The following is a 27735-nucleotide window of genomic DNA, read 5'->3' as shown; positions in this document are numbered from 1 at the left end:
TTTGATCTTTATCATTTATTATTTTTATTTGGACAACTTATATACATATGTACAAAATACCTACTGTCAGAATCCTCTTATAATTTCATTTGATTTACAAAAATGGGACAGCAAAATAACTTAGGTCACTAATACTGTACAAAAATAAAACTGATTAAACAGTTGTAAAGATCAGTATCTTACAGTGTTACAGATCATTTATCTGTTGTGAAAGAACATCTCAATCTATCCAGAGTGATGAGTACTGTGCTAAATCTACCTGCAAACTGACAACTAATCAGTTTCTGTAATTATAACTACCAAATATAATTCTCAAAAGAAGCATGATGTAGGGCTACACCTTAAAGCCAGGGCATCGTTCCACAGTGGTGAAGGGCTTTCTTCTTCCCTAACCAAGGAGAGGAGTTCTCTTAACTCTAAAACTAGTAAATTTTCCAGAATATGACAACTACTTACAGTATTAGATAAAACAATTTCTCTTTCTTTTTAAACACCTGCAATAGTCTTTCAAAAAATTCAGTTTGGTTAAAAAAGTAAACAAAAATTACTATCCTGCATTTGGATTTTTTAAAGTTAAATCCATGGTCTTTTTAATATAAAAAGTAACTGTTTCATAGTTTTAGTGTTCAATGAACTCTAGTAGTCCTATTTGAACCATATCTTGATAGAGTAAATCTAATTAGAATGCTGGTTCCTGTTTTGTGACGTGTTAAAACAGGAGTTATCACAAAGAATAAAAAGCCTTGAGTTTATACGTTATATTATTATAACATATAAGAGAATATCAAATGTGAGTTCTTCAACGACTTGAAAAGGCAAGTACAACTTTTTTTTGGGAAGTAAATTGTGCATTTTTGTTTTACAAGTTGCTGCATTTACATCCATCTAAGTGCTGGACAAAAGCCATATATAGATTTACTCCTGAAACTATAAAGATTGTCTTTCACTGACTTTGCTTGGTTTTCCTTCATTTCGTTCTGTGAGGGAAAGATGAGTTTGTACAAGTTAGTGGGTTGCTAGGCAACCCCAAACTCCTCACTCATTAAAAGGCAGCGTGCAGAGGATCACAAGCAGAACCATTCCATGAGTTCAGTAAGAAACAGGCAGCCTAACCTATTTCGTATGGAAGAACAGATGTCCTTAAAACTTATTTTGGACACAGAAATTAAAATTTGGTTTAAAATAAGCGTTTCAAAAATCTGAAACAGAGGTAGAAAGTATTCTTTATTTTTCCTGACATGTTTTCCCGTGAGAAAACACTTTCCTTTTTATCCCATGGACTGATCCCAGTCCCTAATGTTAAAAGCAGTTCTTTTTATAGAACTACTAATGCAACTACATTGGTTAAACAAATCAAGGAAAAACGCCGTGCAGGTGATGGCTACTGTACTGGAAGTTGGAATCAGCTGTGACCCATGCTTGCTGCAGGAGCCCACACTGGTTCTGAACTGGAAACAAGCATGTATCAGGTGAAATGCTGAGTTCACCAATAGGTGGGCACCCCAGGTTTACACAACACGTCTCATAGCACACGTATAAACTAGAGTGCACCATAGCTCCCTGTTTTAAATATCAGATAAAAGTGTCAGAAAATGTTTCTGATGAAAAAAAGAAATGTAAACATTTCCCCCACCATCACTGCTGACTCCCCTATTTGAGGTTTCTTCTTAATGATGAAAACTCAGTTCGTTTTTCTGACCACATAAAGGCCAAAATTATGTTATCAGATAAATGGCATATTATGGATGTAGTGGTTGAGGCCATTTTAGACACCTGGATACAAGATCTATAGTGGTGAGGCTACTGATGCAGAATGTAAAAGATACAGTGATGTGTTTTCATCCCTGCATGTTCCATGTGCCTTCCTTTTCTAAGAGAGACGACTCTGCAGTCTCCTCTGAAATCATTGTGGTATTTTCCCTTAGCACTCACTACTTACAGGGATGTATTATTTTTCTTTTCACATTTCACCTCCCCTTTTCTTTTTACATAACTCTTGCACCTGTTAGTGGGAGTTTTGTAGGAATATGAGATGGTAACCAACAAGGCTTTTCCCCAGAAAGCAGACGTTCCCAGAGCTAGTTACCGTCATGCACTCATTCAAATAAAACCCAACAGAGTCAAAGCCCTCCTGTTCATGGCATTATGGTACAATAAGATGAGGTTAATTAAAAGGATTGGAAATTTTGGAAAAGTTAATAGAGCTAAACTTCTGGTTTTTTTTTTTTAATTAAAAAAAAACTACTACCCTCCTTCTCCTTCAGCATCTGTTGTATATATTCTGCCCTCACATCTTTGCCATTTCACAGGGAAACATGTACTGTAAAATAAGCAGATTATAATGCGTTTCCAAACAGAATGTCTGCTTCTATCCTTAAAGCATGTACTTAACTTATTCATCCTCTGCATTAGAAAATAAAAGTGCAGCTTATGTTCAAAAAGTACAATTCATACAAAGCAAGGTTTGAAAGTTCTGAACTTAGTGTAACCTTTCAAAGGTTTGTCTTGATTAGTATAAATTCAGACTGCTTACCCATTGACTATAAGTAACTTTTTTTGTTTTCAAGTCTTTAGATGACAGATCATGCTGGAGTAGATGTGCTCTTGCTTGCATAAAGACAGCTGTGCTATGGCGTTTTGTATCTCAAAAGGTAACGTGATTCAAGAGAGTGGTTTTGCTAAAGAAACCGAAGCACACTCGTCATTACATTAAAAGGTAAGAAAACAATTCTGAAAGACAGCAAGCAGAAAGGGCCCAGAATCACTGTGTGATGTCACAGGTCAACTCACCCAGTCAGACATATGTACACCAGTGTTGTATCTTTAAAATTCTACCCCAGTCTTGGCCTTACTCCCTTCCCCCACCCACCACCACCCCCCAAAAAAATTAAGGAGAGGGGAAAAAAAAAAAAAAAAAGCATTTGCCTTCCCTCCCACAGTCAGAGACAGTTCAGAGCTGCCTCTGCAAGGGGACCAAGTGTCGACTTTGATCTCAGGCTACAGTGTGCTTTTACAAACAACACAGAGAGAGGGAAATTAGACTGGAGACCAGAGAACAGCAGCTTCCTATGCTGGCGGCACACCTCCTGGGGGCCGTGGTTCCCACGTGTCTGTCTGTCCGCTGGGAGTAGTCTGTCCTTCCAGGTCTGTCCCTCCCTGGCTGAGGTGGGCAGCACCTCACAAAGGGCTGGCCAGCGCCTTTTTGGATCGCTTGATCATGCTGGGGTGGAACTCTGTGTGCCGCCGGGCGTGCTTGGTCAGGTGGTCGCTCCTCATGAAGCGCTTCTCGCACAGCGGACAGCGGAACTGCTTCTCCCCTGTGTGGGTTCGGTAGTGGCGAGTCAGCTCATCGGAGCGGGAGAACTTTTTAAGGCAGTCTGGCCATGTGCAGGGAAAGGGCCGTTCACCTAAGAGGAGGGAATCAGGGACAGAGGTTAAAGGATCTGTCACCAAAACGCTCCAGGCTGGTCCTGGTGGACTACCTTATCACCATGACTCAAGGGATAACGCCTCTATGTTCTGGGCTGAACTGTCTCCCCTATTCAGAGATCAAAGTCCTAACACCCAGTACCTCAGTCAGAATGTAGCTGTATTTGGAGACAGGGTCTTTAAAGAGTTAACTGAGGTTACATGAGGTCATCAGGTTGGGCCCAAATCCAATGACTGGTGTCCTTATGAGAAGTGGAGATTAGGTCACCGCTTCACACAGGAAAGGCTATGTGAAGATGCTGGGAGAAGGTGGCCATCTACCAGCCAAGGAGATGGACCTCAGAAGAAACTGGCTCTGCCAACATCTTCATCTTGGACTCCTGGCTTCCAAAACTGTGAGAAATAAATTTCTGTTGTTAAAAGCCAGGGGCCCCCAACTTCTGGGCCATGGACCAACACCTCCTGTCAGATCAGTGGTGGCATTAAAAGGTGCAATAAATGTAATGCACTTGAATCATCCTGAAACCATCCCCACCATCTCATCCACGGGAACCATCTCATCCTTCATGAAACCAGTCCCTGGTGCCAGAAAGGTTGGGGACCGCTAGTAGGGCGCTCAGTCTGTGGAACTTTGCCATTGCAGCCCTAACAAAGTAATACCATGAAGAAACTGCTGAGACTCATCTCTGTTAGGTATGAGCTTATACCCAGTGGATCCCCAAAGAGCCTTGGAGACTACATTTTCCAGTTTTTTTCTGTGCTGTTGCTGGTTTCATGAGTTCTCTCTGAGGAGTCAAACCTTAGCCCTTGCTAAGTTTCCTAGCATTGTAGAGATGGAAGAGAACAGAGCATCTCTAATCCAACCAACCTCCTGCCAGGGGCTGGCATCTCCCCTCAAGTTCCTGAGGGCCTGGCCATTCAGCTTCTGCCTGAACAAGTCTGTTGGCAGAGCCCCATATATGCCAAGGAAGCCTGCTTGTTTCTGAGCATCCCTGTAATAAACCGCTTACTGATGTGAACCTGCCTCCCTGTGAAGGCCATATTTCAACCCTAAGAATTAGTTTGTTCCCTCTGCCACATAATAGTCCCTTAACTATCTGAAGACTGCCATCATGCCTTTCTCTTTTCTTATCTGGATGAAATAATCCCAGGTTCTTCTATATTTCTCATAAAAGAAGAACTCACATTATTCTAAAATAATGGCAGGGATTGCTTGGTGGTGCCATGGTTGAGAATCCACCTGCCAATGCAGAAGACACAGGTTCAATCCCTGGTCTGGGAAGATCCCACATGCCATGAGGTTAATAAGCCCACAAGTAATGAAGCCGACATGCCTAAGAGCTTGTGCTCCACAAGCCATTACAACAAGAAGCCCATGCACCGCAATGAAGATCCAGTTCATTAACAGCCCCTAGAATTGAGGAAATGCCCAGTCAAAAATAAATAAATCAAAATTTTAAGATAAACTAAAATAATGACAAAGTATTATTACGAACAAAGCTAGTGGAGGTGATGAAATTCCAGTTGAGCTATTTCAAATTCTAAAAGATGATCCTGTGAAAGTGCTGCACTCAATATGGCAGCAAATTTGGAAAACTCAGCAGTGGCCACAAGACTGGAAACGGTCCATTTTCATTTCAATTCGAAAGAAAGGCAATGCCAAAGAATGCTCAAACTACCGCACAATTGCACTCATCTCACATGCTAGTAAAGTAATGCTCAAAATTCTCCAAGCCAGGCTTCAAGCAACATGTGAACCATGAACTTCCAGATGTTCAAGCTGGTTTTAGACCAGAGATCAAATGGCCAACATCTGCTGGGTCATCAAAAAAGCAAGAGAGTTCCAGAGAAACATCTATTTCTGCTTCATTGACTTTGCCAAAGCCTTTGACTGTGTGGATCACAATAAACTGTGGAAAATTCTGAAAGAGATGGGAATACCAGACCACCTGACCTTCCTCTTGAGAAACCTGTATGCAGGTCAGGAAGCAACAGTTAGAACTGGACATGGAACAACAGACTGGTTCCAAATAGGAAAAGGAGTATGTCAAGGCTGTATATTGTCACCCTGCTTATTTAACTTCTATGCAGAGTACATCATGAGAAACGCTGGACTGGAAGAAACACAAACTGGAATCAAGATTGCCGGGAGAAATATCAATAATCTCAGATATGCAGATGACACCACCCTATGGCAGAAAGTGAAGAAGAGCTAAAAGCCTCTTGATGAAAGTAAAAGAGGAGAGTGAAAAAGTTGGCTGAAAGCTCAACATTCAGAAAACAAAGATCATGGCATCTGGTCCCATCACTTCATGGCAAATAGATGGGGAAACAGTGGAAACAGTGGCAGACTTTATTTTTCTGGGCTCCAAAATCACTGCAGATGGTGACTGCAGCCATGAACTTAATAGACGCTTACTCCTTGGAAGGAAAGTTATGACCAACCTAGACAGCATATTAAAAAGCAGAGACATTACTATGTCAACAAAGGTCCATCTAGTCAAGGCTATGGTTTTTCCAGTGGTCATGTATGGATGTGAGAGTTGGACTATAAAGAAAGCTGAGCACCGAAGAGTTGATGCTTTTGAACTGTGGTGCTGGAGAAGACTCTTGAGAGTCCCTTGGACTGCAAGGAGATCCAACCAGTCTATCCTAAAGGAGATCAGTCCTGGGTGTTCATTGGAAGGGCTCATGTTGAAGCTGAAACTCCAATACTTTGGCCACCTGATGCAAAAAGCTGACTCATTTGAAAAGACCCTGATGCTGGGAAAGACTGAGGGCAGGAGGAGAAGGGGATGATGCAGATGAGATGGTTGGATGATGTCACTGACTCAATGGATATGGGTTTGGGTGGACTCTGGGAGTTGGTGATGGACAGGGAGGCCTGGTGTGTTGCGGTTCACAGGGTCACAAAGAGTCGAGCGACTGAGCGACTGAACTGAACTGAATGACAAAAGTGCATGTACAGACTAACGGCTTCCCGTGAATTCTCTCACTGAATTCTTACGTGCCACCCCATGAAGGTGGCCCATTTTACAAATGAGGAAACAGGCTTGACACTCGTCAGTGTTTCCACATCCCTCCCATTATGGTTGCTCTCCTCAGATTCATGCTCCTGTTTCCTTGTCCCACTTAAAATGCAGCGAAGCCTCGCCCTCCAGACATGATCAGGCCAGCACTGGGGGCCTCCTGCCCCCTAGACTGGCAGGGGAGAGTCTGTGTCCACGTTTGTGAGGGACACACACAAGCAGAAAGGCAGAAGGAGCTGCTTCGGATGAGAATCACTTGCTCTTCTTGTGACTGTTACCCCCACCAGCTCTGGGTACCTGCATCCCTGCTCCTCATGCCTTTCCAAGCACAGCCCAAAGCAGCTACTTCACAGACTCAGGGCACAAACTCTGGTTTCCACAAAAGTCTCCAGACACTCCTTAGGTAGGTGTGAGGAGTGAATATTGTCTCACTCCTGTCCCCACCTTCTTGGAACCCAGAGAGAGGCTCAAAGGGCTGGGAGCTGCCCAGTGTGGCGCAGCTGAGTCATCCAAAAATGATTCCTTCCCCCAGCTTCTCCTAACCTGTGCCAGAGATGAGAAAATAATGAGAATAACAACAAAATACCGCTATCACCTCTGTGACAATCTATACATGACTAAGATTTTATTTGCTGCTCTCTAAGCAGAGCAACAGTGACCGTGCCATGTACAACCTACCGCTCTTATGGGAAACTCGATGTGGGCAAAATGAATTTTTATACACAGATTCACTATACAAAGGTCGAAGTATAAATATGTCCCCCCTGAGCTCTAAGCTGAAAGCCACAGCAGCCGAAGGCCATATAGCAAGCCTGTGCATTCCCAGCTCTACCCAAGGCGGATGATGTGCAAGGAAGGGGCTTCAAGCCGAATCCTCTGAAACACCAAAGACATGGAGTTGAAAAGGACAGTTTTGTAACTTCTGTTTGATTAAAAAGAATTTGTACCCAGAACTTTTGAGCAAAAGGCAAAATGCAGGTTTTATCAAAACCCAAAAAGTCTGAGCCTCCTGGGGCAAGGACAATGTCATGTCTGACTTTCGTGCTACCTGTGCTGCCAAGCTTTTAGTAAACGCCTCAACTGTGCACTGAGTCTTCTCATCCTCCAGGTCTCTCATAAGACCAAATCCTGCTCAGAATTTCCCAGAGCACGGAAAGATTTCTGGGCTTTTTCAGAATCAGACAGCAGCAAAGTCCTCTCTAACCTCAATGAAGACTCTATGGAGAAGTGTTCTTTTAAACATGTTACATTAAAAAATATAATGAATAGTTAGAATTTACAGCATGAAAAGCTGTAAAAAAAAAAAAAAAAAAAAAGAACAACAGAACAGAACAGAAACCCCTCTCTCTGTTCTCCCTACACTGGAGCCCTCTCTCACTGCTTGATGATCTGGTGGGAGGGAAGTGATGACAAGGAAAAGCTCCGTGTTTTCTCTATGCTTGTCAGGACAAATGCGCCTCACAGGCAGTTTCCTTGAGGGTGTGGTAATGTGGTTTAGTTATTCACTGGCACGTGTTTCTTTCAAGTGCATCATGAGGAGGGATTAATTTATTTGAATGAATCTGTGTCCATTGTGGGAAAAATGGGTCAGAAGACCACTCCAGCATGTGCTAAGACTGGAAAAGAAATAAGGCATTCCCTGTTTCAGCAAGATGGAAGTGACAGTCAGTGGAAAATTGTCATGAAGCCTGAATCGGCTATGTGTACTGGAGAACTACTAAGTATATATGTTTATTGCTTCACAAACATTCTGAGTGTAATCAGGGTCTGCTTCCACTGCCTTCACTTTCGTTCTGACTTCTGGCTGACCTCTCTTTACTGCCCCTCACAGTAGTCAAGTGATTGTTCTCGTTGCTTCTAACCCAGGTACTGTCCTTGCCCTAACCTCCTTTTCCCTGAGCGCTTAGGAGAGAAGACAAGCCACCCACAGGGCCCAGAGCAAATCAGAGCCAATAGTAGCCTTTGTTAGATTCATGTAATGTGTATAATTCAAGCTTACAGTTTCCAAGCATTTAAAAATAGATCTACTTGGAAGTGAGTTGCTAGTCTAAAAGCTCTAGGATTGTTTTGATTTTTCTTGGATCCTTTGGAAAAGCATTAGGGGCTTTTGGTCGATGATCTAAATCAGGAGTTAGCAAACTTCAACCCTTAGGTCAAGTTTGACCTGCTGGAATAAACATCATCCTTATACTTAGCTTTTACCAATGGTTGAAAAAAAAAATCAAACAAATATTTTGTGACAGGAAAAAGTCATATGAAATTCAAGTTTTCATGTCCCCATACAAAGTTTCATTGGAACACAATTATGCTTATTGTTTATGTATTATCTATGGCTGCCTGTTTACTTGGGCTTCCCTGGTGGCTCAGCTGGTGAAGAATCCACCTGCAATGCAGGAGACCTGGGTTTGATTCCTGGGTTGCAAAGATCCTCTGGATGAGGGTATGGCAACTCACTCCGGTATCCTTGCCTGGAGAAACCCCATGGACAGAGAAGGCTGACTACGCAGTGCTGAGTGGTTGTGACAGAGACTGTATGGCCCACAAAACCTAAGATATTTACTATCTGGTCCTTTATAAAAAGTTGGCTGACCCCTGATTTCAACCTGCAGGCCTGATTCTCTATCTGGTACACACCAGAATTTGTAAATGTAAATGTCTTCAGGAATCAAACACAAAATAAAAGTGGGTGAAATGCCCAGTATATTAGACTGTATCATAGACTGTAGAGGAACCTGGAGCCAACTGGGGAATGCTTTCCACACAGAAAGGCATTCAAACTCCACATCTGATAAAACACTGTGCCAGCCAAGCAGTAAGCAGGCAGGGGACTTGAATTCTTCTCGATGATTTGCAATTTGCAGCCCTTGGAAATCATCCACCTCTTCAACCTGGTGGAGAGTCTGCATACAACCTACTATGGGATGCATTTCCGCATGTTAGTTAATGATAGATACACGTTAAGGTATCTGGAAAAATACACGTTTTGAACCGAGGAAAGTATGGAATGAGGAAATCAAACATAAGAGGAAAGAGAATTTAAGGCTGAATGAGACCGGAGATGATGTGCAGAGAGGGAAGGATGGGCCTCAGAGGGGCTGTGATTTGCCTGCATCCTGCAGCTGGGGGTAAATCAAGTCAGGCCCTTCCTTTCAGCTTAAGCCTAAGATGCCAGAAGAAAGGGTAGCCTTCTTTATATAGAAAAAAATCATATGGTAAAGCAACAATTAATTAAACAATATTTAAACTTATCTTTCATATTAATGAGAGAATCACCATCCTCCTGAGGGGCAGGAAATAAAAAAAAGACATGTACAAGACTAGTGCTTTATTTCTGGCCTTCACAGGAAAACACACCCAGAGGCAGCGACACAATAAAGTCTGCTTTACTGAAGCAGAGCTGTTAACAGCACAAGTTTCTGTGTGTTCTCATTATTTATACACCACTCCCCTCCCCTTTCAGCAACAAGCTAAGTGCTTACCACTGACAGACTCAGCTCTGAGTATAAAATAAACTGGATCGAAGTGGCTACTGAACACTGCACCAAACGAGTAGAAGATTTTCTTTAGAGTCAGGTCAGGCCTCTAGAAGTCTTCTGGGCCTCCAGCAGGTTCAAGAGAAGCGGAGTAGGGCCTGCTGGCTATGCACTTGCCAACTTGATGGCTCACTGCTTTTAGGAAAGAACCTCTACCCTACCTGGTGACTGGCTGACAATGCCAAGTGAGGCTATTCTTCTGTGTAAAGTTGTGAAATGAACAGTGCTGAGTGTTCTGCATAGAAGGTGAAAGAGGACAAGCTTGGAGATTGCTAACTGGATACATCTAACCCTGTTCAGGCTCCCCTGAGCTCAGATGGGCAGCCATTGAGGTCCCAGCCTGGATTCTCAACCCTCCCCTCTCTGGCTTTCCTTCCACAGTTCCATGGAAGAGCCAAAAAAGGGCTAAACTTAATTGACACAAGAGGGTTAAAAACACCCTGATACCTGCACTGCTTTGAGCAAAAGTAACTCAGTCTAGTAAAACAAATCTAATGGAATCACGCCTCTTTTTCGAAACAGAATTCTAAAACTGCCAATTAATAATCACAGTATCATACAGATGTACAAACTCAAGGCTGTTTCTTGAGGAAAAATAGTGTTTTTCATAATTACAAAAAAGCAACTAGGATTCCAGAGATAAAAAGATAATTTGATATTGGAAAATCATAATGATATTATTCCTCATTTTAACAGGCTAAATTCACCCCCACTTACCCTTACCCACACACACACATCTTGCCTTGCCTTCAAAAATGTAGAGCGGTATTTGATAAAATTCAACATCTATCCTTTTTTTTTTTTGGAAAACAAAATCGCTCCTTAAAGAATAAAAAATATAGATACAAACCTTTCCCCAGCAAGGTCAATAGTAAAAGAAGGTACCATTCCCACTAAAGTCAAGCTCAAGGCAGGAATAGATTCCTGCCCCAAACACTGAATAACAGTTATTCAAATATTATTCAGGAAATGCTACTGAATGCAATTAGATAACAAATTGAGAAGTAAATTGTGGGAAGGAGGCGGCGAAATAAGAATTACTTGCAACTGATATAACTTCCTTTTTGAACAAATTAAAAGGCTCCTCTGTCCATGGGATTTCCCAGGCAAGAATACTGAAGTGGGTTACTGTTTCCTTATCCAGGGGATCTTCCCAACCCAGGGATCCAGCCCACATCTCCTGCATTGGCAGGTGGATTTTTTACCACTGAGCCACCAAGAAAGCCCGAAATCAACTATAGTTCAATAAAAAAATTTGAAGAAAAAAATGCATTCATAGGTATAAATATACCAAAGAGCAATGGTTTTCTTATATGCTAACCATAGTCAGTCAGAATAAGCCTAAAATAAATTTCAGGCCCTGCACAAAGAAAATCATAAAACTATGACATGGCAGGAATGAATAAATGGGACATTTCCCATGATCTTGGATGGTAAGACCCGATGGTGTGAGTATGGCTATTCTGTACAAATTAATCTATAAAACTAACACACACTAAAGAAATTCTTCTTGAACTTGACAAAATTATTTTAAAGTTCACTGGGAAGAATAAATACACTCAACTTGCCAAGAAAATTTTTTAATAGAACAGTAACAAATGAGCACTTGCAATACCAGTTGTTAAAATGGATGATTAAAGCTGTAATAATTAAGATACTGTAATACCAGCACAGGAAAAGACAAGTCAGTGGAGCAGAGTCAAGTCTGAAAATAAACCCAAGACTATAGGGATGGGTCATTTCAAATCACTGAAGAAAAGAATACTTAATTCAATAAATGGCATAGATATTTGGTTAAAAAAAAATTAAACCTGAATCCCTACCCTTACACATTTCATTCAAGTTCCAAATGGACTATACCCATAAATGTAAAACATAAACCACAAAGGTAAAGGAAAATACAGGTGAATATTGTTAGAATCCTGGAGTAGGGGGAGACTTTCTAAACATGAAACCAAAGGCAGTATCCTATTTGAAAGACAGTTCTGAAATATGTAAAAATGTTAAAATGTTTGCAATTTGCAGCTCTTTGAAATCATCTACCTCTTGAACCTGGTGGAGAGTTTGCATACAACCTACTATGGGATGCACTTCTGCATGTTAGTTAATGATAGACACATATTAAAGTATCTGAAAAAAGACACATGCTTTGAACCTAAGAAAGGATGGAATGAGGAAATCATACATATAGAGGAAAGAGAATTTAAGAATTTTATATATATATATATATATATATATAAAAGAACCAAAACAGTGAACAGTGAATTAAAGGAAAATGCAGCTTAAGTCAAAAGGTTAAAATCTATGGTACAAAAAGGGCACTAGCAAATTGACATAGCCCAACTTAATAAAACTTCTTGTTAGTCGCTCAGTTGTGTCTGACTCTTCGCAACCCCATGGATTTGTAGCCTGGCAGGCTCCTCTGTCCACAGGATTTCCCAGGCAACAATACTGGAGTGGGTAGCCATTCCCTTTCTCCAGGGGATCTTTCTGACCAAGGGATTAAATCCAGGTCTCCTGCATTGCAGGCAGATTCTTTAACGTCTGAGCCACCAGGGAACTGGGCAAGGATGCAAACAAAATAATCTAAGGAAAAAAAGAAATACTAACAACCAATTAATAAATACATGAAAATATATTCAATCTCATAAGCAATCAAAACATGCCAATCAAGAACACCAGTGAAATATACATCAGGATGGTAAAAATGTTACAAAGTACATTCATATACCAATCATTGACGGTGGCATGAGAAAATAGGCATAGGAGAAACTTATAATTGTTCCAGGACCTTCTGGTAATACATTTGTCCAGGAATTATTTGTGGTAACAATAAGAGAGGAATATGAAAACATACAGGGATACCAGCATTGTTCATAAAAGATAACACTTGGTAACAACCTAAATGTCAACCAAAGAAGACCTGGTCGAACACTTCAGTGTTCCACACAAAGGAATAATATGTGCCTGTTACAAAGGTCCTTGATGGTTCTGTACAGAAGGTGTTAGCAATTCATAGCTAAACAGAGAGCAGTGCATGATCTGCTGTGTGCGTGTGTAAACATTTACGGAGAGGAAACATCTTGGAAGAATAAACACAAAATATGAAAAACAGTCATCTAGAGGTGAGGGGATAACCTCTACTTTTTGGGGGGTAATTTCCCCCTACGTTTTCTGATTTTCTTAAGAGTAAGTACTATTTGAGAAGTCAGAAGAGTCTTACATAATGATGATGAGTTCAAATTTTTCCACCAACGGGTTGATCAAGATTCCAGGGGCAGGGGAGAATTTACACTCTATTGAGAAACAGACTCAAGTGTCCAAAACTGAAGAAAGGTGAAGAATTGCTCTGCTTCCTTCTCCAATTGTTAGAAAGTGAGGAACTTTCAGAAAAAACTGTTGTATTCTGTTTTCTCACCCCTCCCCCACCTCCTCCTCGCCTACTTTTCCCATATGTGAAAGGAAGATGGTCCCTGCAAGAAGAGACAGGACTCTCCCTTCAGACCCTGAGTGACACAGGCAGTGATGGTAGGACTGCCCCACCGAGGAACAGGCTCCTTAGGAAGCAGGGGGAGAGAGAAGGGCAAAGATAGGCAGCCCGAAGCCCAGAGCCCAGGCTGGGTTCCTGCACTGACCGCAGGCCATTGACACCTCACTGTCCACTATCATCAACCCTCATTCCCCACAGGAAAGTCATGCTAACTTGCAGGTACACAATGTGAGCGATGCTCTACTGCTTTTCATTTCTATTACCCAAGTGCAGACGCACCCATACACTTAAGAAGAGGTGTACATGGTCTGGATATAGCCAATTCTACAGTGTCCTGCATAAATCATTCCAATTAGTACCAAAGTCAAAAATCAAGAAATTAAGAAACTCGTGTTTGCCAAAAATATTGCTACTATCTACACAGGTAGATGTCCTGAAAAATAAAAATTCTTCATAGCGCTAGTAGGATAATCCTGCCTGAATGCCATCCCATCACATTAAGGTTGGCTCCTGGCCTCTCTCTGTCTGAATCCTTTTTGTGATTTGGTTTCCTTTTACATTTCATTTGTTGATACAAAAGAGTCATGATAGAGTCTGGATGTGAGCTCTCACTTCCTGGTCCCCGTGTTTATCCGTGGAAAGCAGCCTGTCCCCAGATCTGGGGTTCTGAACTGGGAAGTGGGTGTCTGTGGCATCTATCCGTCACACATGCTTCCTCACTGGAAGCTGGTGTCTAGGTGTACGGAAGCAAGTCAGCCTGTCTGAACACTGCTTGCATATCCCTAACCTCAGCTGACTCATGAGAGGGCGTGTGTGCCAGGACCTAAGAAATGAAGATGATAGACTAGGGTCTTGACTCTTTAGGTGCTCAACCGAGCAAGAGACATGTCATTACGTCTTCATGTCTCCACTACCTGGTCCTGGTTCAGCAACTCTGAAATGGCAGAGAGGTGCGGTGATTGTCCCTCGTTCACACAGCTAGGTCTAGGCCCAGATTCGTCAGTTCCCATGAGTGCATCCTTCCTCACATCCCAGACTGTGGTGTGCTGCCTTTGTGCAGTTTTTGTGGGGGAAAAATAAATAAATAAATAAAAATTACCCGTCAGGAACTAAACACTTAAAAGGATATGTAAGCTTGATGGCAAAACTATGCTGAGAACGGAGATTCTTTGTATCTTTGCATTTTGATTCATTTTTATGACCATGTAATTCGAACCTGTTTCAGGTGAAGCCAACTCAGAGGGCCAGTGACTCGACCAAGGACACCCAAATCCCTTTTTCTGTTCTGAGCACAGAATAAGATTAGAGGTGAAAGAACACAGGCCTTAACGAAATGTAGAGCGCTCCTCTTCCGTGTTTGTCTAATTCCCTTACTCCCAGGCCCTCCTTTCAAGACGCACTGCCTCAGGGAGGGAGAGACAGTTAAAACAAGTAAGCTGCTGCTGAGCTTGAGGTTTCAAAATAGAGTTTTAAAAATGTAAAGCAGACGCCGAAACCCTTAAATTCTCTTAATTTTCCAAAGCTTCCTAGCAAGACCTGAGCTGCAGAGAGAGAGGGAAATCAGAGGGGCTGTGTTTAAGGAACAGATGCAGAGGTCTCTGAGGAGGGCAGGCATTCTAGACTCTCCTATTAGAAACAGGCTGCGGTGGTCTGAGGGTAGTGGCCCGTGCAGCCTGGCCCACTGCATGCCCGGAGCCTGTCTGAGCCCCTCAAGGAAAGCCCCCTACACACATCGGGGCACCTAACGACTTGGGCAGCCACGCTGAGAAAAGGGTCTCAAGGGCCTGCCTGAGTTTCCACCCCTTCAAATGTCGGGTGGGGGAAGAGACTGTTCCCAAGTCTAAGTCCAAGCACTGGGGAGGACGCTAGGGGAGGACGTGGCACGGAGAGCAGGGAGACACTGCGTAGAGGCCCACCTCAGCAGAGGACACCCACATGTAAGGAACGGGACCCACGCCGGGGCATGGCACCCTGGGGGAGGCCAGCAAGGCCAGAGGAGGCCACGCAATGTGGACAGCCCTCCTGCGACGACAGAAGAGACCAGGCTCTTGCCTAGCAAAGAAATCACTCCCAAGAGAAAGAAAGGCAGAAGGAAACGGAGAGAGAACTCTGATTTTGTGAGCACGTACCCAAAAGAGAATAAAATTTAAGAGGAGAGTGAGAGACTCCAAATTGCCAAAATACAGTTTGCCCACCCAACAGCAGAAACAGTGGTGAAGGGAGGGGGGCGCAAGAGAACTCAGTTCTGGTTATGAATAGTTCCCTTTTCGGTGCTTCCCAGGCTCGTGACTGGGAAATTCTTACCCAAGGACATAGCTGCTTTTTGAGAGCCAGAAATCTTGGTGGAAACGCAAGGAAAACGTCTCCATGTGTGCCTTTAGGTAACATTTTATGTAGCGCCTACAGCTTCCAGTCTGGGGGCAAGTGCTACCCAAAGAGCTGGAGCCGTTGGCTCAAAAGACAATGGGTAACACCAGGAAACATAGGAGACTGCTGTCTGGTTAAGCGAATGCTTCCTCCTCCGGCCTCCCAGGTCACGGCACTCGTAGTGACGCAGAGTGACTATCGGTGATGCTGCTACAGCACCAGATTTCCAGCTGTTTCTCTCTGGGTTCAACCTCTGTATCCTGCTGGCAAGAGAGTAAGGCTGTAATGACCACGGATCCTACTCATGCATGCCACGTGTGCCACCATCAAACAGCTTTTCCAGCTTTAACAGAGTGAGCCACTAATTCATACAGTCTGGTGTTTGTCACCAGAGACCACGAAGAACGACAGGGTTGAGCTGTCCAGCTCTTACCAAATAGCTCCCTCCTGACTCCCCCAGCCCTCCTGGGGCAGGCATTCCTGGACAGGGCTTTGAAGTTTGAGAGCAAGCAGGGCGTTGAGAAAGAAATGACTCAGGTCAGAGGAGCAGCTGGTGGTTTCTTTCACACTGGGAACCCCTGCTTCAGTGGGTGATGCTCAGCAGACAAGCATCTTGTGGCTGGCCATGGGTGATTTGCAACACCAAAGAGAGAAAACAGCTGTTTGTCATTCTGCCTATTTTCATTAAAACAGCAATGGTACAAAAGCACTGTAGAATTATGGCAGCGTAGGGGTTTAAGTCATTTTTATGTGTTTTTGTAAGTTATTTTTAAGGTCTAATTTTTGCCTCTTATGATTTATTATGGTGTTCTTATTGGGCATTACATACACTGAATAGACTTCTGAATCCCAGTGGGAACCACCATATAAATAGCTCATCTTTGTATAGACAAGGTCTCTACCTAATAGCACACAAGGTGACAAACATTCAGGCAAACATAATTCATTCCTCTGGGCACTGAAATAGACGACTGGAATTGAGACCAAGTGAACGGTGCTGCTGATCACATTGCTGCGGCTACCCGTATTCCACGTGAGCCTTCGGGTTCTGGCTTCTAGAACATCCACTGAGGAGGGCCTATGGGGCTGAGCCTGACCACAAGAAACGCATGTTGAGATAATCTGTCTTCTACAAAGACCACTTAGTATATGCTCTGGTAGATATTATACAGGTTGAACTCCAGAAAGAGTTCAGAGCTCTTCCTCTTCAAAGCGGAGAAAAATATGGGAGAAAAACGTTGTCACATGACTCAGTTTCCCGTTTTGTGAGACTCTGCTTTTTGGATACCTGTCTGTAGTTATAAACGGGTGGACAGAGTGGAGAGTTGTTGGTGCTGCCTGTCTGGCACCTATTGCCTCTTTGGGGTAATGAACAGCACACCTAGCATTTCCTTTTGGAAACCACCCCTTCCTCACTCTGAGTTTACATAATTCCAGGTAGGCAACCCCACGCCCCAGCCCAGAGGCTGGATGTGACCCAGCTGTGCCACAGTGACTAAGTTCAGGGACAGACACAAAGTTCTAACTCGGTTATGCAGCTTGAAGCCGGGGACTTTTGCTGGAATCATTAGCAAAGGGGAACTGTCTTGCCACTGGGCTTGCTGAATCGGCAGGAAGGGAGACTGAACTGCTGGCAGCCATCTTACCACCATTCAGAGACCGCCTACATGTAAGCAACCCAAAGCAGAGGAGAGCAAGGCTGGGCCAGGGAGAGAGGCAGTCGCTGACTCTGTATCCAGGGACGCTGACACTAGGGCTACCCCTAAAGGAGTCGGTAACGGCAGCCAACAAAGTCCTCACTTTTACTAAGCCAGTCCACGTTTGGGTTCTTTCCCTTCCAACCAAGAGGCTTGATTAAATCAGCTGTGGGCCCAGAACTGGGGTCTTCTTCAATTGAAAGGAGGCAGGTTCTGGATACTATTGGAAAATATAGGATAGGTTTGGCCAGCTCCATGATTTCTGCAGGTATCCCTCACCAAGCTTCATAAAAACCAACCACAAGTCAGAGCTAGAACCCAAGAGTAGAGACAATGGTGCTTTGCAGCCAAATCCAAGAGAGCAAAACACGGGGTCTCTTCCCACTGGCAAAATCCCAAGGGGTCCTCGCCAACAACCACCATGGCACAATTCCAAACACCTAGAAACAGCCAAGGAAAACTTAAAAGTAACCTTGGGCCAAGTTTACTAACTACAGTGTCCTCCTATAAGATGACAAATGTGTTAGTCGTTCAGTTGTGTCCAACTCTTTGTGACCCCATGGACTGTAGCCTACCAGGCTCCTCCGTCCATGGAATTCTCCAGGCAAGAATACTGGAGTGGGTACCACCCTATCTCACAGGACTTCTGGGAGTAGAAATGTGACAGTGTGTGTAAACCATTTGGCTTGGAACTTGGCATGTAATATATGCTGGATGTTATCATTATTACTATTAATAGCATTACTATAATATTAATAATTTACAATTATTACTATCATTATTATTATTCACAACATTCACAGTGCCTGCTATTGACATCTAGCACAGTTCTTTCCACGTAAGCGTACTCAATAGTAAGTGTTATTTAAATGAATAAGCTGCTGGATTAATGTGGAACTGTAAACAAAAATTCTGGGAACTGTAAAGACTTCTGGGCAACACAGGTAAGTTATTTTTAAGTGTAATACTTCCTATATGGAGACACTGTCCTAAGTGCTTTAAATACCTCAACTGAATTAAGTCTTATAAAAACTCCTTCAGTATGTAATTACTGAACTCCATTTTACAGATGGGAAAACTGAGGCTCAGAGAGTTCTCACAATTAGAAAGTGGCAGAGGCACGATTCAAACACAAGTGTGTGAGGGACCCCCAAAGCCCATGTTCTACTGGCTCTGCCTACTGCCTTTTTGCTGAAGGTAAAGACCTCTTTGGAGACCCCTCATGTTCAAGCTCCTAAGGGTGGGCTGGTTTCCTCTTCACAGGCCTTACTCTGCGTTTCTGACTGCCACCGTCCCATCAAAGCTGGCTCCGTGGAAGGGAGAGAGGGTGAAACCTCACCCCATCTCCGTCTCTTTGAAAAGAGAGGATCTAAAGGATTCCTTCCAGTTCTGAAATATCTGTAATTCTCAAGCAGAATTTCTGGGCTTCTGTCTATTGCCTACCTCACTGGTCCCCACTTTGGTTCAAGTCAGGTCCTCTGGGAGGGACTCACTTCTAAAACAACGGAGACTCGCCTTGGAAAAATGTTCATACTTCGTTTAATACAAAATACCGCTGCCTGCTTTTCAAATCCTTGTCAGTAATTTTGTATGGCTTAAGCGTCCATCTCTTTAATCTATTAAAATATAGTCCTCAATTTAAAAAAAACAAGAGGGGGACTCAATCAGGGATGAATTCCATTCTGCTGTTTGAATTTTTGATCAATTTCAGTTTAAAAAAAAAAAAAATTCAAATGCCCAGTGGTCCTGGATTTAGGATGGTGAACTTACTAGTTTCTGCAGCTCCAGAACCTCTAGATTTCAGATACAGATGTTCAGTTCTCACCTCCGAACTCCAAAGGCTGATATTACGAGGGAAGCCTGAAGGTGCACCATCATAAACATGGGTTTTAAGCACAAATGGAAAAGATGCCACGGAAGATTCCACGCATAAAAAATGGATGCATCTCACTCCCTTAGTGGGCAAGGCATTCTCAAGGAATGATAATGTTAGTTCTGTTATTTGCTGGGGGTACTGCTATAGGCTGGGATAAGACAAATGTTTACTCTTGGCCTTAATGCACCAAAAAGGTATTAACGTTTCAGAAGGACTCCAGGAAGGGAGGAGTAGGAAATCTCACAGGCACTGGCCTTGGGCTGTTTCAGAGTGCTGCTCCCATAATAAAAGGGGAGAGGTCCCAAGGGCTGACTCCACCTCTGCCCTTTCACTCCATTGTTAATCTGGTTAATGCAAAGCAGCTCTTTAAATCCAGGGTTTTTTTTTGTGTTTCGTGTGCTTTTTTTTTTTTTTAAGTTTACCAGATTTGCTGCTGCTGCTGCTGCTGCTAAGTCGCTTCAGTCGTGTCCGATTCTGTGCGGACCTCATAGCCGGCCTCCCATGAGGCTCCCCTGTCCCTGGGATTCTCCAGGCAAGAACACTGGAGTGGGTTGCCATTTCCTTCTCCAATGCATGAAAGTGAAAAGTGAAAGTGAAGTCACTCAGTGTGTCCAACTCTTCACGATCCCAAGGACTGCAGCCTACCAGGCTCCTTTGTCCATGGGATTTTTCAGGCAAGAGTACTGGAGTGGGGTGCCATTGCCTTCTCCAAACAGATTGAAATCTTCAGGAGACCTTGGGGGAAAGGAATTCAAGTCTAAGAACTGCCAAGAATTCAGTGAAGGAAGATCTCCTTTTGGCTAAGCTCTGCTTTGGACAACTTCACCTTCAGAGGGTCTGGTGCCCTCACTGTGTTGCTGAGCAAGCTGAGACTCCAGAAGCCTGCTAAGGCAGACAGCCAGCCTTTGATCCTTGGTGCTATTTTCCCAAACCCTCCACAGCCCCCAGTGCTTCTACGGAATGATCCCCGTCTATCTGAAAGGGTAAAAAGTGTTCACATTTTACAGACAAAATGATGGATGCGATGACCTCTCAAGGTCACTTCCAACCTCCAAATTCTATTCTTTTGACACTAACAACTGCCACCAAGGGCTCTGAGTTGGGCTTAGGCCTGTTACTAACTTCCCAACAAAAAGCAGGGCGGAGCGAGAGACAGGTTTGCTCAAAGACCACTGCAGAGGATCCCATTTCTTTCCCTTTTTAACCATCTGTGAGGTTTTTTCCTTCCCTTTGCCCCTCCTTTTTGCATCTGTTGCATGGAAACAGAAAGTGCCTTTGTACCAATTACTAGGCACTAATTTACGTTCTTCAGTGGGCGCTGGGCTTGCTGGAGAAACATTAGGAAAAGGTGGGAGGGTCGGATGTGGGGGAGGATTCGAGCAGCAGAGGCCTGGAATGCTGCAAGCTTTTTCTTCAAGCCTGAGAGCAGCCAAGGGGAGGAAAGGAAAAAAAAAAAGGAAAAAATTTTTGGTAGTCGAGACTAACAAAAATGACAAAGCTAGCTTTAAAAAAAAAAAAACGAATCAAGAATGCCCATGATCATAAGGCATGCAGAAATCAAAATGATGGTCAAGAAACCCGACTTTAACCAGGGTACATCAGGTTGTTTTAGGGGCTCCTGAATGATTGAATACTGGGAAATCACCCGCCCACTTTTTTTCTCAATGAGCTTATTAAGGAAGACCATTGTCAGCCACTTTCCCAATATGTCATATGATGTTTCTCCCTGGGAAGTTCAATCTGGGAATTTCCCACAGACGTTGCAGAATGACTAGTTCTTGGGATAAACATCAACAATTGGGCCAGGAATGTAAATCTGACCCTTACATTCAGAGTCCCAAGAACTCATTTTCCTCAGGTTACATCTTTGCTGAAGGTAATGAGGTGTTACCATCAAAACAGAGCGAAATGTACCCTGGTACCTCCCTCGCTGACCGAGGCCCCACGTGCGTCCCCTCTCCTCACGACTCACAGAAGATTTGAGAGGACAATCACAGGAGACAATGGTTTTACTCTGTAATGCTACTCCTCTTGTATTTTCTGTTGTAATACAGTAATCCTGCCAGTAACAGCAGCTCTTCTAAGGCAACTCCACTCTGTCTTGCTAGGTCAGCTATATGGAGGGTGATGAAGGATGGGCACGGGGTGGAGGGCAGTGAGGAAGAAGCAACTGGTCCTTCCTCTCTCGGAGACCAGGAATAAAGAGCTCTCAGGTCCCCTCACAGGTTTCAGCCCCCAGGGTGAGAGTCCAGCAGTGAGCTGGGACTCAAGCAGCTATGGGCCATCTTCCCTTGGAATCAGGGGAGTTTCTAGTTTGCCTGAAACTCAGCAAACCCAACAGGACATCCTTGCAGTCGTTAAAATCCTATCATCCTCCACAGCTACAGCCCATCTGCAGTCCTTTGCTCTTATTTTCTCCTGACAGGATACATAAGCTTGTGCCTAGACAGTCTCACTGGGGGTGGAGATGGGGCTAAAACTGCCCCCATCGGGCAAAAATTGGATCTTAGGCAGGTGGAAAAAGTCTTAGCTCTTTCAATGTTTGTGGCCTTCAAAAGGGGCACAGTACATAAACAGCTCTACAGTATATCTGTGGTATCAAAACGTCATGGGGGAGAGCAGTTATGGGGGAAAAAAGGGCTAATCTCCTTAGGGGAGAAAAAGTGGGAATAAAGGGTAGGGAAACATTTATCTGTGCAGATCCCACTCAGACTTAAGTGTATATTTACACTGACATATATTAAGTACGAATCTGCCTGCAATGCAGGAGACCTAGGTTTGATTCCTGGGTCAGGAAGATCCCCTGGAGAACGAAATGGCAGCCAACTCCAGTATTCTTGCTTGGAGAATCCCACAGACAGAGGAGCCTGGCAGGATATAGTCCATGGGGGTCACAAGAGTCAGACACGACTAAGCAACTAAACCACCACGATATTAAGTATATTTACACTTAATGAAGCATGTCAGGCTATGAAATACTATTCTACATCACTTTGGGGAGCCTTATGAACAGAAGAACAGGGGAGAGAGAATGTTTCCTTAAGGATCAAGGAACAAGGCCTCCCTTCTACTAGAGAAGAGTAAGTGGGAAAGACTGAGCAGGGGTTATTTTATGGGCTGCCTAGAGGCCACTTCAAGGCCCTGCCCTGTCCCAGAACCCCTGCCGTCTGGGTGACAGAAGTGGGTCAATCTCATACCTCTGATGGTACTAGAGTCTCCTGAACCAAAAAGTTGACTCCAAAGCTTTTTGGAGCAATTAAGGAAGAAGAGTTCATGAGGCACAGAGCAGGCCTGGCTCATTTTATATGACCAAAATTTTAAAACTTTGGTCTTAGGGAAGGAAATAGACCTGAGTGAAAGCTAGCCAGTGATGGACATTCCTAGGGAGGCCAAAAAATTGCCCCCATAGGGCAAAAATTGGATTTAAAATGTAAAAGAAGTCTTAGCTATTATTTCCTGTTTGGATGATAACTTCCATGATGGGAACTCCCCACGTCCCCTCCACCACATATTCTAAGTAGCCCAGGGAAACGTTCAAACAGGATAAAGAGAAACAGAAGCAGCCACTGTTGAGCCCTTTGCATCTCTTATCTCTCTTTGTTTTTCATGAACGTCCCTTCTACCCTATTGAAAAAATTACTAAAATTATTTTTCTGCAGAAGTGGGGTGTGATAATTGGGATTTAGGGCTTTCTGGTTTTCAGAATCCAGTAACCAGTGCCCTTAGGCTCAACCCATTGCCACCACTTAGGGACAGTTGATTTAAGTCCCTCCAAGAAGATAGTGAAATTGCAACTGGCATGGAAATAGACTTAGAGTGTCTATCCTTGGGATGTCAACCCTAGGATAACTCTGCATCAGCTGGTTCTGATGACTTCTGAGCTGGAATTTGGATGTAGTTGTTTACTTCTCCAAAAGCTACTCCCATGTGTATGGGTGTGCGTGTGTGCTGGGTGACCACAAAGTCAGGGAACTCGGGATAATCTTTTTTCATGTGTGCTTGTAGAGAGATTGAGGGCACGTGGGAGAGTCTTGGGGAATCAGTGGGTTTGGGTGGGGGCTTGTGGAGGCCCAATTTGGGGTGTATGCTCCGAGGTGCGGGGAGCATGTTGGTGTGGATGTGGGATGTGCCAAGATAAAAGCTGGTTGCATTTTCAATAAGCTCAGTATGTTTTCAGGCAAAGTACGTACTCCAGTGGGCCTAATACTTATTCAAAACAATAATACTCTCCAAAGAGCCTGGAGATAGAAAAGCTCATATTTGTTTTACTTTTTTTCAGATTAACATGGATTCACTGCTTAAACTTTAGAAGTATATCAGATGAGAAGATATCTGATCTAGAGGGTAAAGAAAAACAAACTGAACATAGTATCAGAAAACAAAGTACAGTACTACTTAAAAGTAAGTTTCTCCTATGTTTGCTGATTTTAAGCTCTGCCTATCACACACAAACTATTATCTTTACACAAAAACCGAAGTTCCCTATCTTGTGGATTAAGAAACTGAGGCTCAAACAGAAAAAGAGATTGCAAACTTAAATGCCAACAGAGACCATGTAAATGATTAAAATAAAGGACATGCCCCTTACAAAGAATGGTCAGTTCAAGCCAATTGCTGCTGGGCAGGAATTCAGGCCCCAAATTGCCAGATTGTTCGATTTTTTCAGAGAAGCCAGAAATCTGGATTTGTGTGGAAATCCTTATTTTTCCAAGTTAGTAACGAAATGTTTATAAACCCTGCGCTGACCAAACCAAAAAATTTGCAAAGCAAATTAAGCAGCAGACCTCTAGTTTACAAACTCTGAATTTAAGGAACTAGGTTAAGGTCTCACAACTCGGAAACAGTAAGACAAATCAGAATGCAGCTCAGTCCACCTCAAAAGGATCTTCTCTCTTAGGCTACTCTAGAAGGAACTGCACTGAACTAAACCACAATTTTGCTTAAGTGGCTCAGCTTTTAAAGCCACTGGTTCTGTACAAGTGGCAGTTGTATGGGGCTCAGGGGGAGGAGAGCCAGCAGCAAGAGGGATTCTGGTTGGGCCACACAGAGCAGGGGGGTGTGGCTGGAATTTTAGTTTTTAAAGTCTCCACAAAATACAGACACTCCAATTGCTATTTCTTAGCCATCTTCTGGGTTTAATACCAGCCAGTAGTTTAAAAAATCAAGAAGCTGCTACCCCACACCAAAAATAATCTCACTGGAAGCTGAATCAGAAACTTCCAAATGCATGAGACCTTTTACAAGTCTTTCATTTAGAGTAGCCTTTGCACAGGAGAAAGAGTATCTTCTCCAGCAGGAATACACTTCTGACAGTCTTTACAGAGGCAGTGGTTTTTGTCTGACCATGTCCTAGTATTATCACAGAGCCTCCAAACTTAAATAAGACAACTGCAACCACCATATCACTAGTTTCAAAAGACTTACTGTAGCATTTAAAACGGCATTAATATTTCACTTCGTTTTCCACTCTGGGCTGTGTAAAAGGTTCTTCTGAGCTGACCTGCCTTATGGAGTATTAAAGAGCAGCACGCATGCACGCACGCATAAGCAGCCATTTCTGTAAATGCCTGAGAAAAATCACTCAACTGAATGGTCCAGAAGGCCTTTCTGAGTTGGGCAGACTCAGGAAGCTCACAAAGAAGCTTTGCAGGCCTCTTCAACTGCACCACTGGGCAGCTCCCTGAAGGAGAAAGTGCCTTTGCTCAAGGTGGCAGTGGGTGTCCCTGGGAGCTGAACTCCGGGAACATGGCTGACACAGCCAGGCCCGCCCAACAGCTGTTGGTGAGTAACACCCTCTGGTTAGTATACCCCTACTTCACCCTGGGAGCCATGCTAAAGGTCACATCCCCCAAGTCAAGCACAAGATACAAACTGTAAAATGTGCTATTTTTTGGCAACCTAGATGGCAACCCCAAACAGAACCTGATTTTACATTAACGGTGGAGGAAATTCAGCTTTACTCCTGTGCCAGCAGCCACCTCCACAAGAAGCACTTTCCAAAGGAAATAAAATATGAGATGCAATTACGTAGCGTTTTTAAAAAAGCAAAACCAAATCAAACCAACCAATGATCATTTTGAAACCACAGGCCCAGGGCCTCATCTTAAAAGCACTAACAATTACACCAAAAACCGGCAATACTTTCCAAGGAACTCCAACAACCTCCTCTTAAACGTGGTGTCATAGGACAGATGGAAAAGGAGTTTCAGGAGGACTAGGCACAGTGCTTCCTTATCAGAACAGCAGTGATAAAGGACCCTGACACTAAACATGGTGAGAGCGCATGGTCAACCATGAAAGCTTCCCAGCTTTTTCTGAATATGTTAAACAGAACCAACAGAATTGACTGACCAACGTTCCTTTAAGTCTCCAAAGCCTATTTTATACTGCAGATGTCTTACCAGCCACAGGCATCGACGATCAGACCTGCCTTTTGCTCTCCCTGGGAGACCCCCTTCCACGGGGCCTCCAAAACACCCCAACCTTCATTATCAGCCTTGACCTCCGGCAAGGACCACACCTCCTTGCTAAGTGCTCTATTCAAGGTGGAGGGTGCGATCTAAATTACGTGGGGAAAAATCCGCTCTGAAATCTCCTTAAAAAGGCTAACTAGTTGTAAAGTTAACCATCACTTGATCAAACTCCACTGCTGCCTGAAGCAGTGTTATTTTAAACCTCTCTGAGGACTCTTGGCCATATTTAAAACCACCTTGGCAAGCCCTGAAAAGTAGCAAGCATACAGCTAACCGAGCCCTTAGTCATCCCTAAAAGGTTCCATGTAAAGTGCGCCGCTTCTCCCCAGCTTTCGGCCACTTCGCTGCAATCCCACAAGAGAATAAAATAAAACATACACCATTTGACTCTGTCCCCCCAAGCCCCCGTTAGCGTCTGCCAAGGTTGGGTGGCCCCATAGTCGCCCGGTGCGGGAGTCCTGGGGAGGGGGGCGGGGCGGGACAGGGGAGGGGCCGCACCACTCCCCACGAAGCCACGCACAGGGGCTGGCCCTCAGCACTCTTTCTGTCCCCCAAGTTAAGGCTCTCCATGGCTTCTAGAGGCTGGGGACGATTAAAGAGAGTGAGCTCTCCGTTTCTACCAGGTTCAATCATTTTAAAGAATTAAACAGCAACTCATCCAAAATTTTGCACCCTTTCGGCCACACATGGAATACTCCACACCCAGGAAGACTGCCTGGCCAAAGGTTAACCCCAGAGTTGGGCTGGAGAGGGAGACGCCGCTAACCTGTATGCACTCTGTAATGGGCTTTGAGATGGGAGGATTTTCCATAGACTTTCCCACAGCCACTGTAGGGGCACTTGTGCCTCTTTTCGGAGGCGTGTTTCCCCTTCGCAGCCACTCCAGGGTGGAGGAGGGAGAGCGGGCTGGGCGCGCCGCCAGGATCCTGTCTCTCCTCCGGGCTGTGGGAAGGACTCGACCCAGATTCGGTGGTCACGTCGCTGTCGGACCCCATATCCTCATCCGGGCTCTCGCTGCACACCGAGGGGGTCTGGATGGGTCGGTACTTGTTCAGGTCCAGCAAGCTCTTGGCGATGGTGACCAGCGTGCAGTAATCCTTCCAGGTATCCCCCGGGTCACCGTGTTCCTTGGTCACCTCGCGCTCAGGTAGTCGCAGCCGCTCGGCGTCCGGAGCGCCCCCATGCTCCGGCACCGCAGCGCGGTTCGAAATGGAAACCAGACACTGGGCAGCCACGAAGTCCATGTAGGCGGCTGCGGACATGGTGCGGGCGACAGCAGCCCCGGCGGCGCGGCCAAACTTGGCGGTGGCTGCGGAGGTTCGGCTCGCCGTGCCCTGGCCTCGGACTACGAGCGCTGCGCCGCGCGGTGGCCAAGGGGGCGGGGGCGCGGGGCGCTTCCGACTCGCAGAGCGCGAGGCGACCTCAGCCCCTCATCTTTACGTAACCGGCAGCGCCTCCGCACGCAGCATCCACGGCCCCGGGCTCCGCCGCGCTGCCGCCTCTCGCCGCCGCCGATGCCCAGAGCCGGGCGCGATCCCCACCGACGGGCGCGCCCGCCACTCCGAGCTCGCTCCCTTGGAAAGATGCCACACGTGGCGGTCGCAAGTTTATTCGACCGAAAACGCCCCCGAGGCGCTGGGAGAGGAAACTGCCTGAGAGGTACACGCCCTCGGCTGCCTCTCCGTCGAGCCAAAGCCCCAGGACTTTCACCCAACCACCTGGACGCGGGTGGCAAGCGCCGGACGAAGCGCCAGGTCTAAGAGACACTTTTCCCCCAGTCCACTGACAGCTTCTGAGCCCCTGCTCTTGCCGGTCCGCACCGTGCCGGCATTCTCTCGCAC

The 27735-nt window shown here is 44.7% G+C and overlaps 1 protein-coding gene across 2 annotated transcripts; it reads right to left on the bottom strand.

The window, feature by feature from the left end:
• Nucleotides 1-27735, bottom strand: KLF9 (KLF transcription factor 9). 2 transcript variants are annotated; one of them, XM_004004321.6, is made up of 2 exons: nt 26661-27735; nt 1-3407 (listed from the first exon to the last, which is right to left on the bottom strand). In XM_004004321.6, exons 1-2 carry the CDS (start codon nt 27154-27156, stop codon nt 3178-3180), a joined length of 726 nt encoding a protein of 241 aa, XP_004004370.1. In that variant the 5' UTR covers nt 27157-27735; the 3' UTR covers nt 1-3177. The 2 variants fall into 2 exon arrangements, with proteins under 2 accessions (XP_004004370.1, XP_042099292.1); XM_042243358.2 differs by lacking the exon at nt 1-3407 and adding an exon at nt 3408-12577.

The sequence above is a fragment of the Ovis aries genome, chromosome 2 (genome assembly GCF_016772045.2).
Source record: "Ovis aries strain OAR_USU_Benz2616 breed Rambouillet chromosome 2, ARS-UI_Ramb_v3.0, whole genome shotgun sequence".
Lineage (NCBI taxonomy): Eukaryota > Metazoa > Chordata > Mammalia > Artiodactyla > Bovidae > Ovis > Ovis aries.
The sequence above is the reverse complement of the archived record's forward strand: the minus strand, read 5'-3'. Positions and strand labels throughout refer to the sequence as shown.